Source organism: Octopus bimaculoides, chromosome 24 (genome assembly GCF_046866305.1).
Source record: "Octopus bimaculoides isolate indiv1 chromosome 24, ASM4686630v1, whole genome shotgun sequence".
Taxonomy (NCBI): Eukaryota; Metazoa; Mollusca; class Cephalopoda; order Octopoda; family Octopodidae; genus Octopus; species Octopus bimaculoides.
The window spans coordinates 24836323-24849874 of record NC_142951.1 but is presented as its reverse complement, the minus strand read 5'-3'; the positions used below and the strand labels follow the sequence as shown (position 1 = coordinate 24849874).

At 37.2% G+C, this 13552-nt stretch overlaps 1 protein-coding gene across 8 annotated transcripts in view; it reads left to right on the top strand.

Moving 5' to 3' along the window:
- The window catches only part of LOC106878722 (uncharacterized), a 145563-nt gene that overhangs the window by 82930 nt on the left and 49081 nt on the right, over positions 1–13552 (top strand). For 7 of the 8 annotated variants that reach the window (XM_089340928.1, XM_089340930.1, XM_089340931.1 and 4 more), the window contains 3 exons: positions 723–794; positions 1180–1287; positions 11400–11514. In XM_089340928.1, the coding sequence (XP_089197054.1) occupies positions 723–794; positions 1180–1287; positions 11400–11514 (295 nt within the window). The remainder of the gene's footprint in view (positions 1–722; positions 795–1179; positions 1288–11399; positions 11515–13552) is intronic. The other variant, XM_089340934.1, reaches the window with a different exon arrangement.

Genomic DNA, 13552 nt, shown 5'->3' with positions numbered 1-13552 from the left:
GTTTTTATCTTGAGAAATTTGGAAGTGCAGAGACAAAGGTACAAACAAGCATGTATACACACACACGCGTGCACACACACACACACACACACACACACGCACACTGACTTTCTTCCCATTTCTGTCTAACAAATTAATTCACTGTGTTTTGATTGGTTTGGGACTGTAGTAGAAGACACTTGTCCAAGGTGGGACTGAACCTGAAACCATGTGGCTGGGCAGCAGACCTCCTAACCACCACAGCCATGCCTACATCTTGCATATGCAATTAAGAGTCTTACATTGATCTGTCTGTCGTGTTCTTGAGATTATCTTTCCTAATTTCACAAATATATGCTCTTCTTGTTATCAGCCATTATACAGCATCAACTGAATGAGTTTTTATCTTGCCACCCACACTAGAGAGGCTGTCTAACACGAGCGAAGAGCCTCTTTGACACTATCAATTTTTATTCGGATTTATTTCTCATCTGGGTTAGTTGCCTTCACTGCAGCTTGCAGATTCCATGTCTCCTTTGTGCAGGATGAAAGTCAAAGGAGAGGAAAGAGGTGAAGAGAGATGGAAGTTAGACAGAAAAGAAAATCTAGTTTAAATAAATGAATAAATAATTATTCTCTTAACCTTGTGTCTTTGTGAAGCCATCTTTGAATATGTGTGATACTGTCATGTATATATAATATTCGTTTCCTTTAAATATATTGAAAGTGTGCTTCTCCTTTAGGATCCATTCCTCATAAATCTAAAGTACCTTGCAAGAAAAAGTGCATGCAGGCAAGAAGTATATATGAATCTGGTAATTGTTGATTTATATATTTTATATATTAATTCCTTTGGTTTGCATCTCTCGCTCTCTCTCTCTCTCTCTCTCTCTCTCTCTCTCTCTAGCTCTCTAGCTCTCTCTCTCTTTCTCTATCTCCCTCTCTCTATCTCTCTATATCTCCCTCTCTATCTCTCTCTCTTTCTCTATCTATCTCTATCTATATCTCTCTATCTCTCTCTCTTTCTCTATCTCCCTCTCTCTCTCCACCCTCCCCTCCCCCCCTCTCCCTCCCTCCACCCATCTCCCCCCTCCCCCCTCTTGTTTGAAGACTCAAACACCTGTTATTCATTCCTGCAGTGTCTTTCATGAATTTAATTAATATTTTTATTTTAATTATTTCTCCTAATTATTATTATAGGCACCTGGGTGGAATGTACTCAGTTGAATTGCCATAAGTGGAGATGGTTACAAGATGTACACGATCCGTTGTTGATTCCACATAACTGGATTTGTAATATGAACCCAGGTAATTTTTTTTCTATCATCATCATTGTCGTCGTCGTCGTCGTCGTCATCATCATCATTATCATCATCATCATCATCATCATCATCATCATCATCATCACTCAGCATCAGCATCATCATTGACGTTTAATGTTCACTTTCCCATGCTTGCATGGGTCAGACAGAATTTATTGAGGTGGATTTTTTATTGCTGGATGTCCCTCCTGTCACCAACCCTCATCTGTTTCCAAGCAAGGTAATATTTCCCCATGGCCAGACATGTTCTCACAGAAGACTGGAAATGAAGGACACTGCTGGCATGTCGGTTACATTCTTTGACAACTATTGCAAGAAGTCAAAGCAAGGAGACAGTAACTTACTTTTATATCCTTGCATTGGATATACAGGGTGTCCACAAGGTCTGGGTACATGGAGTAAATAAAATCATAACATAAACAATTAAATATAAGAAATAATAATTTCTTAAAGTATGTGTTAATCCACACGTACTCAGACTTTGTGGACACACTGTATAACAAAGCAGTGGGGGGGGGGGAGAAAGTATATATATGATGCACTACTATTACTATTACACGAGACTCAACACTATATGAAAGGCTCACAGTGAACTGCTTACCAACTTGAACTGCTAATTGCTCACAGTTCTTTAATTTATAACAATGAGTCAGTCCACCTTTAGTCACTTGGTGGGTGGTCGGAATCCTTACACAAATACATACATATAGGCACAGATGTGGCTGTGTGGTAAGGAGCTTACTTCCCAACCACTTGGTTCTGTGTTCAGTCTCACTGTGTGGTACTTTGGACAAGTGTCTTCTATCATAGCCTTGGGCCAACCAAAACCTTGTGAGTGGATTTGGTAGACAAAAACTGAAAGAAGCCCACTATGTGTGTGTATTAGTGTCTAGGTTTGTCCTCTCACCACCACTTGACAACCAGTGTTGGTGTGTTATGTCCTGTAACTTAACATTTTGGCATAAGTGATTGATAGAATAAGTACTAATCTTAAAAAATAAGTCCTGGGGTTGATTTGTTCAATTAAAAACCCTTAAAGGTGGTGCCCCCAGCATGCGCGCAGTCAAATTACTGAAACAAGTAAAAGATATATATATATACAATGGACTTCCTTTAGTTTCCATTTACCGAATTCACTCACAAGGCTTTGGTTGGCCTGAGGCTATAGTCAAAGTCACTTGCTCAAAGTACCACACAGTGGGACTGAACCTGGAACCATGTGGTATGGAAGTAAACTGCTTTCCACACAACCATACCTAGGCCTCCTCTATTTATTTTTCATATAAATAACCCTACAGCAAAAACCTGTCCTTGTTGCTTTATCATACTTTAATCTCTCATCATCTGGCAAAAAAGCCATCTTCCTCAATACTATCCACCACCTCAGTTGAGGGGGTCTTGTCTTGCAAATTACCTGATGACCTCACTGGTGGCAGTGCCACCTAAAATTGCACCCAATACATTCTGTAAAGTAGTTGGTATTAGGATGAGCATCAAGCCATAGAAGCCATGCCAAACCAGACATAAGAGCTTGTCCCAGTTATCAGGCCTTTACTTCTTATTTCTTTACTGCCCACAAGGGGCTATACACAGAAGGGACAAACAAGGACAGACAAACGGATTAAGTCGATTATATCGACCCCAGTGCGTAACTGGTACTTATTTAATCGACCCCAAAAGGATGAAAGGCGAAGTCGACCTTGGCGTAATTTGAACTCAGAACATAACGGCAGACGAAATACCGCTAAGCATTTCGCCCGGCGTGCTAACGTTTCTGCCAGCTCACCGCCGTTCAGGCCTTTACTTCTTGTCAAACCATTCAACCCATACCCTAATGGAAGATGGACTTTAAATGGTAGTAGTGATGATGATATAAGCATATAATTGTATATTAGAAAAGCATCTAAATATTTCTGCTTTGTATTTTTCTCAAAGGTAATTTAGGTGTAGCAAGTGAGTTTTTCTTTGTTCGTTTATTCAGTTTCTCAAGCCATAGACTTATAAAGTAATAAAATCAAACAAATCTCCATTATATTGTAATTTGTAGACAGAACTAAGTTTTGTTTCGGTCAAAACATCTGAGAAATATTAACTAATAATTTGTTTAGCTTTGGGAAAGCGGTGAATCCCAGTACATTTGCTCCAACTATTCACATGTAAATATTTAAATTTCCATAATTCTATATTTTTCATGGTGTTAAAGAAAAAACAAAAAAACGAGCAATAATTTGAAAAAGATACATGAAATATCATCATCATCATCATTTAATGTCCGCCTTCCATGCTAGCATGGGTTGGACGATTTGACTGGGGATTGGCGAAGCTGATGGCTACACCAGACTAAAAAAAAAAAACTATATTTTTCATCCTGCTATATCAAAAGATATAGCAGGATGAAAAATATTGAACTTTGTAAGATCAAATGATCTTAACAATTTCTGCTTTCAGAACCAGGTCATCAGCATACAAAAGGGACAGGTCATCAGCATACAAAAGGGACAGGTCGGCATCTGTTCTTGAACTGATTTGTGACTGACTTTGGAACAAAAATGAAAATGAAGCTGAGAAAAGAACCTCCTTAGTTGTCATTCAAGTGAATGCACCCTGTTAATTTCCACTCTACTTTTAGCATCCTCCTTGTGGTCTGCTCGTGTTTTCTATTGATTATTAGAATACAATGTTGGTACTGTTAAACTGTTAAACACTTTTGCCAATGAAACCACCTCTTCATGGTTGCTTGACCTGTCAAAAATAACAACCAAATCTTAGGGAAGCCACTTTTAATCATAAAGTCATGAACACATTGTAAAAGGTAGTCTTAGATGATAAGATGAGCTGTTTATAGTTAGAGCACTCTTGATCACAGTTAATTTGATACTAACCAACATGAGCCAACTTGAACTAGAAATAGCAGCTAAATACTCTTCAAATCCTCTTGTACTTCTGTATTAAGAGCAGAAAGGACACATTAGATAATATCTTTTCTTTTTTTTAAATGAAAGTTACTAGTTCAGCATGCAGCAAAATACACTACATCATGAACATATTCTCTCAATCTATCCCCTTCTCATTTCCTAGCATTGAGTTCTACCCATGATTGACATTGAGACCAGTCTAGGATCTATTCTCTCCATCTTCCATGGAAATGTCATAGATTTCTCTTTCCAGGTATCATCCTCTCCAGACAGATCTTGGAAACAGCACATGCTGAATGCTTGATGTCGCCAAACAGTTTCGAAGAAGTTGCTTTTAACTTTACTAAAAATTGGTGGTGTGACAGCTAGAAGGAGAAATGACTGCACTGGCACTGAGCAGATACTCATTTTTAGATGGAGCAATGTGAAATGAAACCTTGTTCAAGGAAACAATGCACTATCCAGTCCAGGAACTGAACCCATGACCTTGTGACTGCGAGCCTCCACACCCTAATCACTAAACCTTTGTACAAATATTGAAATAGCTAGAAACATTCAGTCTCTCACCTATGCTCTATGTGGAAAACATCTAAACACTCTTGCTTTCATTGTATCTACAAATGTATGTTTTTGTATATTTAACATTTTGACCCTGTCAATTTAGTCTTAGATACCCTTAAAAAAACAGTGATGGCTGTTACAGATGTAATGCCTCTGAACATAGGGGCAGTCTGGGGCTTAACAACAGCAACTTCTTTCATTTTGCATGTTAATTCACTTGATTCTAACATTTCTATTAAATTCTTTTCCCTTATACTTTCTACATTGATGCTACTTTTCCTGCTGCAAGTCAGCTGAAAAGAATATAAAGGCATTAATGTTAGTTAAGTTTCTTCTTGTTAACAGTCAAAGAAGTGTTCCTGTCTTTTCTGTATCTATCACTCCAAGACATATGCCCAGCTCTGTTAATGCTGTTGGTGGTAATTCTATATATATATTTTTTTCTAATTTGCACATTTTATTCTGACTGAGGCATTACAAACTGGAGACCTTAGTTTAGCAAATACCGTGTTGTAGTAGTCTAGATCAGGGGTTTTCGAACTGTGGTCCACGGACCACAGGGGGTCCGTGGACAGCAAATACTTTTTATGGGCAATTTGATTTTATATGTTTTTTAATCAAAATCTTTTAATTGACAATAAACCTATTTGTTAAATACTGTTAAATAAATAAATGTAAAAATATATGTTATTTTAAGCAAATATTTATGTATAAATTTCATAAGTGTTTATAAGGGGGTCCCTAAGGTAAAGCCTGAAATATAAAGGGGTCTGCAAGTCAAAAAGTTTGAAAACCCCTGGTCTAGATGTACTTATCCTGGCTTCATCACTAAACAATTCATTTTTAAAAACTAAGAAAACAGGAAAGTGTTAAGATGCTTTCCACATAGAGCATAGAAGAGAGATTAGATATTTCTAGAAGTTGTGTGGCTTAGTGTTTAGAGTGTTAGGTTCACAATCACATGGTTATGGGTTTGATTTCTGGACTGAGCAGTGTATTATTTTCTTGAGTAAAGTTTCATTTCATATTACAAAACGTGGCCTCTTAACACCAACACAGCTCCAACAACTAAGTCAGTAGTTGGGAAACTGCAGGACCAGCCCAGAAAGCCAACTTTCCCAGAGAGGAAGAAGTAATCATACATGGCTGGATATCTTCTGTAATGTAATTCTTCGTCACCTGGGCTCACACTGACTGTAGTTCTTCATCACCTGACTTCACACCGACAGTAGTACTTTGTCACCCAGCTTCACACCTGGTCAACTGACCACCATGCATTCACTCACCAGTTCATGTAGTCCATCTCAGTAAAAGCATGCCAAAAACATGCAGCAGGCTTTAAATCAAACACTTGATCAATGAACATTATTTCTCATTAGAATTAATCACGGATCCATTATTCATTTTCTCTTGTGGAACTAGAGAAAAGTATTCCAAGTAGTATCGTTTTAAATTGATACTACTAATTGTGAAGTTGCATGGTTCAGTGGTTAAAGCATTGGGCTCACAATCATATGGTAGTGAGTCTGATTCCCAGACTGGGCTGTGTGTTGTGTTCTTAAGCAAGACACTTATGCCTTTCTACAGATATATTTGTATGAACTGCATGAGGATTTAAGAGTTTTGGCCTTAATTCAGATCACACAACATTTGTGTGATTTATGGTATTTATTTTGATTTCAGAATTTTTACATAATGTCAACTAGTCAGCTGTGAATTCTCAAGTGAAAATAAGAAATATTTCCTGATAAGTTTCACTGTGTGTTTTTGCCTAGAGTCATAACATACAATATATGGTAGAGTTTAAACTCATGACTTTTGTTAAAAGTTCTTCACCTTAACCGCTCAGACTATTTTCTTCCTGGCAAACAAAGAACAAAAGTTATTTTTATATAAGACATTTGAAATGGAGAAATTTAGTACACATTCAATTAAATTCTCAATCTTTAATGTTGATTTGACATTTCTAATAGCCATAAAATTTTTCTCTAAGTTCTAGAGGATATAGAAAAGTAGTAAAGTGTCTTTGAAAAAAATAATTGTTAGTATAAGCACAGGAGTGGCTGTGTGGTAAGTAGCTTGCTTACCAACCACATGGTTCCGGGTTCAGTCCCACTGCGTGGCACCTTGGGAAAGAGTCTTCTACTATAGCCTCGGGCTGACCAAAGCCTTGTGAGTGGATTTGGTGGACAGAAACTGAAAGAAGCCCGTCATATATATGTATGTTTGTGTGTCTGTGTTTGTCACCCCCACCATCGCTTGACAACCAATGGTGGTGTGTTTACGTCCCTGTAACTTAGCAGTTCGGCAAAAAGAGACCGATAGAATAAGTATTAGGCTTCCAAAGAATAAGTCCTGGGTTCGATTTGCTCGACTAAAAGGCGGTGCTCCAGCATGGCCGCAGTCAAATGACTGAAACAAGTAAAAGAGTAAAAAAAAAAAAAGAGTATTATGATAACATAACACAAGAAATCTTATATCAGTAACACACACTCATGTGTTTAATACTATGAATATACTTAGTATAATGAATGTATTTTCAGCTAAATTCACAGTTATAATGTATGTTTGAGTCGAGTCCTGTATAATATTTTATCTCAGATTATAACTACATTGCCACATATGCAAAGTGCCCCATTTTCTGAGAGTAGTTAGGATATTTAAAGTAATACCTATTTCCGAAAGACATTTTTATCGAGCACTTGATGATGTAGTTATTCATGCGGTTGAGTGAAGTAGCTTAATCTTTCATGTTTCTTCCACAAACTCCTTTGCTTACTTTAAAATGAGAATCCCATTTTTAAACTTTACATCATAACAACATACTTACCAGACTTACTACAAAGATATGATGGCTTTGGCGAGAATGACAACTGAACAATTCTTTGATTGGCTATTTCTGTGCTATTAGTAACATTAGTCTATTTTTGCTGATGTGTTCAAGGTTACTCATTAATAACAATGCTTACAACTATTAATGTGTTGCATATGTGGACTTTTGTGTCTGCAATCATTTTATTTCACTTATAACAGCAAAAGCAACACATTTTTATTGTATAACTCTTTTACTCTTTCACTTGTTTCAGTCATTTGACTGTGGCCATGCTGGAGCACCGCCTTTAGTCGAACTAATCAACCCCAGGACTTATTCTTTGTAAGCTTAGTACTTATTCTATCGGTCTTTTTTGCCGAACTGCTAAGTTACAGGGACGTAAACACACCAGCATCGGTTGTCAAGTGATGTTGGAGGGACAAATACAGACACACAAACATACACACACACACATATATATATACATATATACAACGGGCTTCTTTCAGTTTCCGTCTACCAAATCCACTCACAAGGCTTTGGTCGGCCTGAGACTATAGTAGAAGACACTTGCCCAAGATGCCACACAGTGGGATTGAACCCAGAACCATGTGGTTGGTAAGCAAGTTACTTACCACACAGCCACTCCTGCGCCTATATGTACGCATATAATGAATTTTTTGTGGAAAAGTAGTAGAGAGGCATGGCTATGTGGTACAAAGTTTTCCACGCGGCTCTGGCACTTTAGTGAGTGTCTTCTATTATAGCCTCAGGCCAACCAAAGCCTTGTGAATGGATTTGGTAGATGGAAACTGAAAGAAGCCTATGCAATTGTGTTTGTTCCCCAACACTGCCTGACAACTGGTGTTGGTTTCTTTGTGCCCCTATGACTTAGTGGTTCAGCAAAAGAGACCAATAGAATAAGTACTTGGCTTAAAGTACTGAGGTTTATTTGTTCGACTAAAAATCCTTCAAGGGTGGTGCCCCAGTATGGACACAATCCAATGAATGAAACAAGCAAAAGATAAAAGATTTAATAATGTATTTTAGTCACAAATGGTGTTACCATATTTGATGGCATAAAAGATGCATGGGCATATTAGATGCACCCCAATTTCTGCAGCACATATTCAGGAAAAAAAATGGTTTTGGCATATTAAAGCAATGTAGCATTACTTTACAAAACATTACAAAAATACTATATCTTTAGCAGAAGACATTATAAAAAATGTAAGTTAGCAGTACAGCTGAACATAAAACAAAAAGTCAAGCGAAGTAGAAAAATCTGTCTTGTTTAATATTGGCCTATAATAGTGAGTGACAGGGACGAAATTAGCTTGGGGCGGGGGAAAACCCAGCTTTGCATATGGGATCTGGGGTGATTTTTTGAGACTTTTTTTTGGTTTTGGAAAAAGCGTGCATCTTGTATGCCACCCAACATGGTATATGTTTTTAAGAGACTACATTTATATGTGTCTCTGTGAACATGACAACTGTGTCTTTTAAGAAGTGAGTTTTCTCACCAGTAAGAGTCTGCATCTTTGTGTAGTAGAGTATCTGCATGAAATATTTAGTAGAGAATTTGAACTCAGTACTACAAGCATATGAAACACTTGTCAATAATATAGTAAGGTGATGAGCTTCCAGAATCGTTAGCACGCCAGGAAAACTGTTGAGCAGCATTTTATCTGTCCTTACCTTCTGAGTTCAAATTCCACTGTGGTTGCAATGTAATTAACTTATCCCCTCCCCAGAATTGCTGGCCTTGTGCCAAAATTTGAAATTAATAATATAGTGCTCTTACTACTCACTGTTATGGACTGGGCCTATTCACAATGTCCTTTTTATATCTTTATTGATTGGGTCATTTGATAGTTAAGTGTCCTAGAAACGGGCACTTGGCTACACTTGTGATAATCTATCACTGTACTGACTCAGTCATTTGTAGCTGTCTGCATAATAAAGCTTCAAATAGATTTTATCTGTTTGAAGTATTGACACATCGGACTATGTCATATATTACATGGTAGAGAGAGGAAAGTGGTGCGTGGATAAGATACTACTTCATGTCTACTGCAGTCACATCACACAGTAGGTCACCGAAAATTATGTGTCTGTTTTACCTAAATATGGAAAATGAGTACCTGCAATAGACCAAAGATAGCTTTTGCATCTATATATAGGTAACACTAGTCAATATAAATTCCATTAATAGAAAGATATAGACGTAGGCATGGGTGTGTGGTAAGAAGTTTGCTTTCGAACCACATGATCCCAAGTTCAGTCTCATTGTGTGGCACTTTGGGCAAGTGTCTTCTACCATATCCTCAGGCCAACCAAAGCCTTATGAGTATATTTGGTAGACAAAAACTGAAAGAAGCCCATCATATATATATATATATATATATACGTCTGTGTCTGTGTTTGTCTCCCCGCCACCACTTCACAACTGGTGTTGGTGTGTTTTCACATCCCTGTAACTTAGCAGTTCAGCAAAAGAGATCAATAGAATAAGTACCAGGCTTTAAAGAATAAGTCCTGGGGTAGATGTATTCAACTAAAGATTCTTCAAGGTGGTGCCCCAGCTTGGCCACTGTTTAAAGACTGAAACAAGTAAAAGATTAAAAGATATTAAAACAAGAGTTTTGTTAGGGAACATTTTCAAAGATTTTTATCACGCAAGTCAATAAATATTACATTCATAAAAAGTTAGTAAAACAATAATTATACTCTTTACTCTCTTTTACTTGTTTCAGTCATTTGACTGCGGCCATGCTGGAGCACCGCCTTTAGTCGAGCAAATCGACTCCAGGACTAATTCTTTGGAAGCCTAGTATTTATTCTATCGGTCTCTTTTTGCCGAAACACTAAGTTACGGGGACGTAAACACACCAGCATTGGTTGTCAAGCGATGGTGGGGGGGAAAACACAGACACACATATACATATATACGACGGGCTTCTTTCAGTTTCCGTCTACCAAATCCACTCACAAGGCTTTGGTCGGACCGAGGCTATAGTAGAAGACACTTGCCCAAGGTGCCACGCAGTGGGACTGAACCCGGAACCATGTGGTTGGTAAGCAAGCTACTTACCACACAGCCACTCCTGCGCTTGAACATCGAAACTCTAATAAGCAATTATTACATAATGAGGAAAAACAATGCTACTTCATTGGCTAGTATTATTTTAACCCTTTAACATTCAGATTGTTCTGTCAAATGTAATGTTTATTCATTCACATTGTTTTGAATTAAGCATGAATTATCTTGTAACTTCACGGTTTCAATGATGTGACTGTTTATTTTTACAATGACATAGTAGGGTGTGTACGAGAGGCCAGATCTAGCTGGTTTCACCATAAAACAGATAGAATATTTTAGCCTGATATGGCTGGTTTAAATGCTAAAAGGTTTAACATTTTGGCAAGTTTGGGAGGCAACTTGAGATATGTTTTGATCTTATTAGACCTCCTCAGTCAAGCAAAGACTTTACTGTATTTGCAGGTGGCATCTCTGAGTAATTTCTTTAGTCAGTGATTTATTTCTTTAAATATGCTATTTTTTTCTGTACTTACTCATGTTCAGTTTGCACATCTTCATAATTATCTAATCACTACTTCAGCAAGTGTAATGAAATCCTATTTGCAGATGAGTTCTAATAAGGTAGAAACATGTCCAAAATTATCTCCTATACCTCAAAAAAATTAATATAAAATAGTTTTTGTCACAGAGCTGTTATTGTCTTTTCCTCACCACAGAGTAATTTTCATCTATGTTTTTTTTTTAATTATTCCTTTTTCTTACCCCAGATACTACTCAAAATGACTGTTCCATACCAGAGATAGACTATTGTGATGAAGAATTTATTTTTACCCGTTACACAGAAGGTTCACTTGTGTGGGCAAGAGTGGAAGGTTATCCTTGGTAAGTATTGCTACTAAGATTATCATATCTCGGCAACTGAAATATAGCACAACACTGAAAATTTGTAGTAACCTGCTAAAAATAACATCATTTTTACTTTTGGAACATAGTTTATAATTAGATAGATGCATACATACATACATACATAGACAAACAGACAGACTGGTTTATTGCTTACAATTGGCATAATATTTACGAAAAATATAAAGGTTGTTTAGTATGTCAATTAGATCATCATCGTCATCATCATCGTTTAACATCTGTTTTCCATGCTGGCATGGGTTAGATGGTTTGACTGGAGCTGGTAAGGCCAGGGGCTGGACCAAGCTCCATTGTCTGTTCTGGCATGGCTTCTATGGCTGGATGCCTTTCCTAATGCCAACCACTCCATAGAGCAGAATTTGAACTCAGAACGTAACGGCAGACGAAATACCGCTAAGCATTTCGCCCAGCGTGCTAACGTTTCTGCCAGCTCGCCACCTTATGGAAGATCAATAATAAATAACCGATGCATCATGTGGCTTATTAGTTAGAGTATTCAGCTCATGATCATAAGATTATGAGTTCAGTACCTAGCGATGCATTGTGTCCTTGAGCAATACACTTTATTTCACATTGCTCCAGTCCACTTCGCTGGCAAAAATTCTGTATCACGCTGAATCCCCATGAGAACTACGTTAAGGGTACTTGTGTCTGTGGAGTGCCACTCACTTGTTAATTTCATGAGCAGGCTGTTCTGTTGAGTGGATCATCTGGAACTCTTGTCTTTGTAGTCGATGGAGAACTAGATAAAATATGTATGGCTAAGGATCTTGCTTCTCAACCAAATGGTGTTCCATTCAGTCCCACCATATGGTACTTTGGACAAGTATCTTATGCTCTAACAATTCTGAAATGAACATTTTATGTGACTGTGTATATAAGTTGATATCTGAACCTATTGAAAATTTTACGGAAACAACAAGAAATTATCTTGTTAAAACATCGGACATAAAAATCTAAACACTTGGCTGTGTGGTTAAGAAGCTCGTTTGACAACCAGATGGTTTTGGGTTCAGTCCCACTGTACAGCACCTGGTGCAAGTGTCTTCTACTGTAACCGCGAACCAGACAATACTTTGTGAGTGAATTTTGTAGACAGAAACTCTATGGAAGCCCATCATGTGTATATGTGTGTGTGTGTGTGTGTGTCCACCACTGCTTGACAGCCAGTGTTAACTTGTTTACATCCTAAGTTTAGTAGTTTTGAAAACGAGATCAATACCAGACTTTAAAAAATAAATACTGAAGTCAATTTGTTTGACTAAATCCTTGAAGGTGGTGTCCCTGCATAGCTGCTGTTCAATGAGTGAAAAAGTAAAAGATGGGGAAAAAAAAAAACAGAACACAGTCAAGCATTAAACTAGCTTGCAAGGTAATGCATTGTATATGCTAGTGACTCATGCTCTCTACTTGAACTTATCCAAGTGAAATCTTATCAGTGTGGTCATGAATCACAATGCATTATACAGAAATGGACTAAACATAATAAACAATTTTACTGAATGTCTCTCAATGAGAAGACATTTTCTATTTTTTCCATGATTGATAGTAAAGAAAATAAGTGCTGTACTTTCCTACATGATGTTAAAACTCAAATCTGTAAATGGTTTTAGTGATAAATGTGAACATTGTCGTTATCTTATCCAGCGAGCATAATGCAAAAAATAAACAAATAAATAAATAAAATACAAAAATTTTTTAAAAACCAGTCGTTCATAAGCCATACTATATAGATGTGAGAAGTGTTTGTTCCATATATGCAATGCAGAATTGGTTTTAGCTAGATCATTTATAATGCACAAAGTTACTTTCATGGTTTTATAATTTTTTATGAGTTGGCAAATAATTAAACAACAAATCCCTCTTTTAAAATGGTGATTCCTATTGTGCACAGGCATGGCTGTGTGATTAAGAAGTTTGTTTTGGGGTCTGATTCCACCTTACAGCACCTTGAGCAAGATGTCTTGTACCCTATCATAGGTAGAGACCTGTTGTA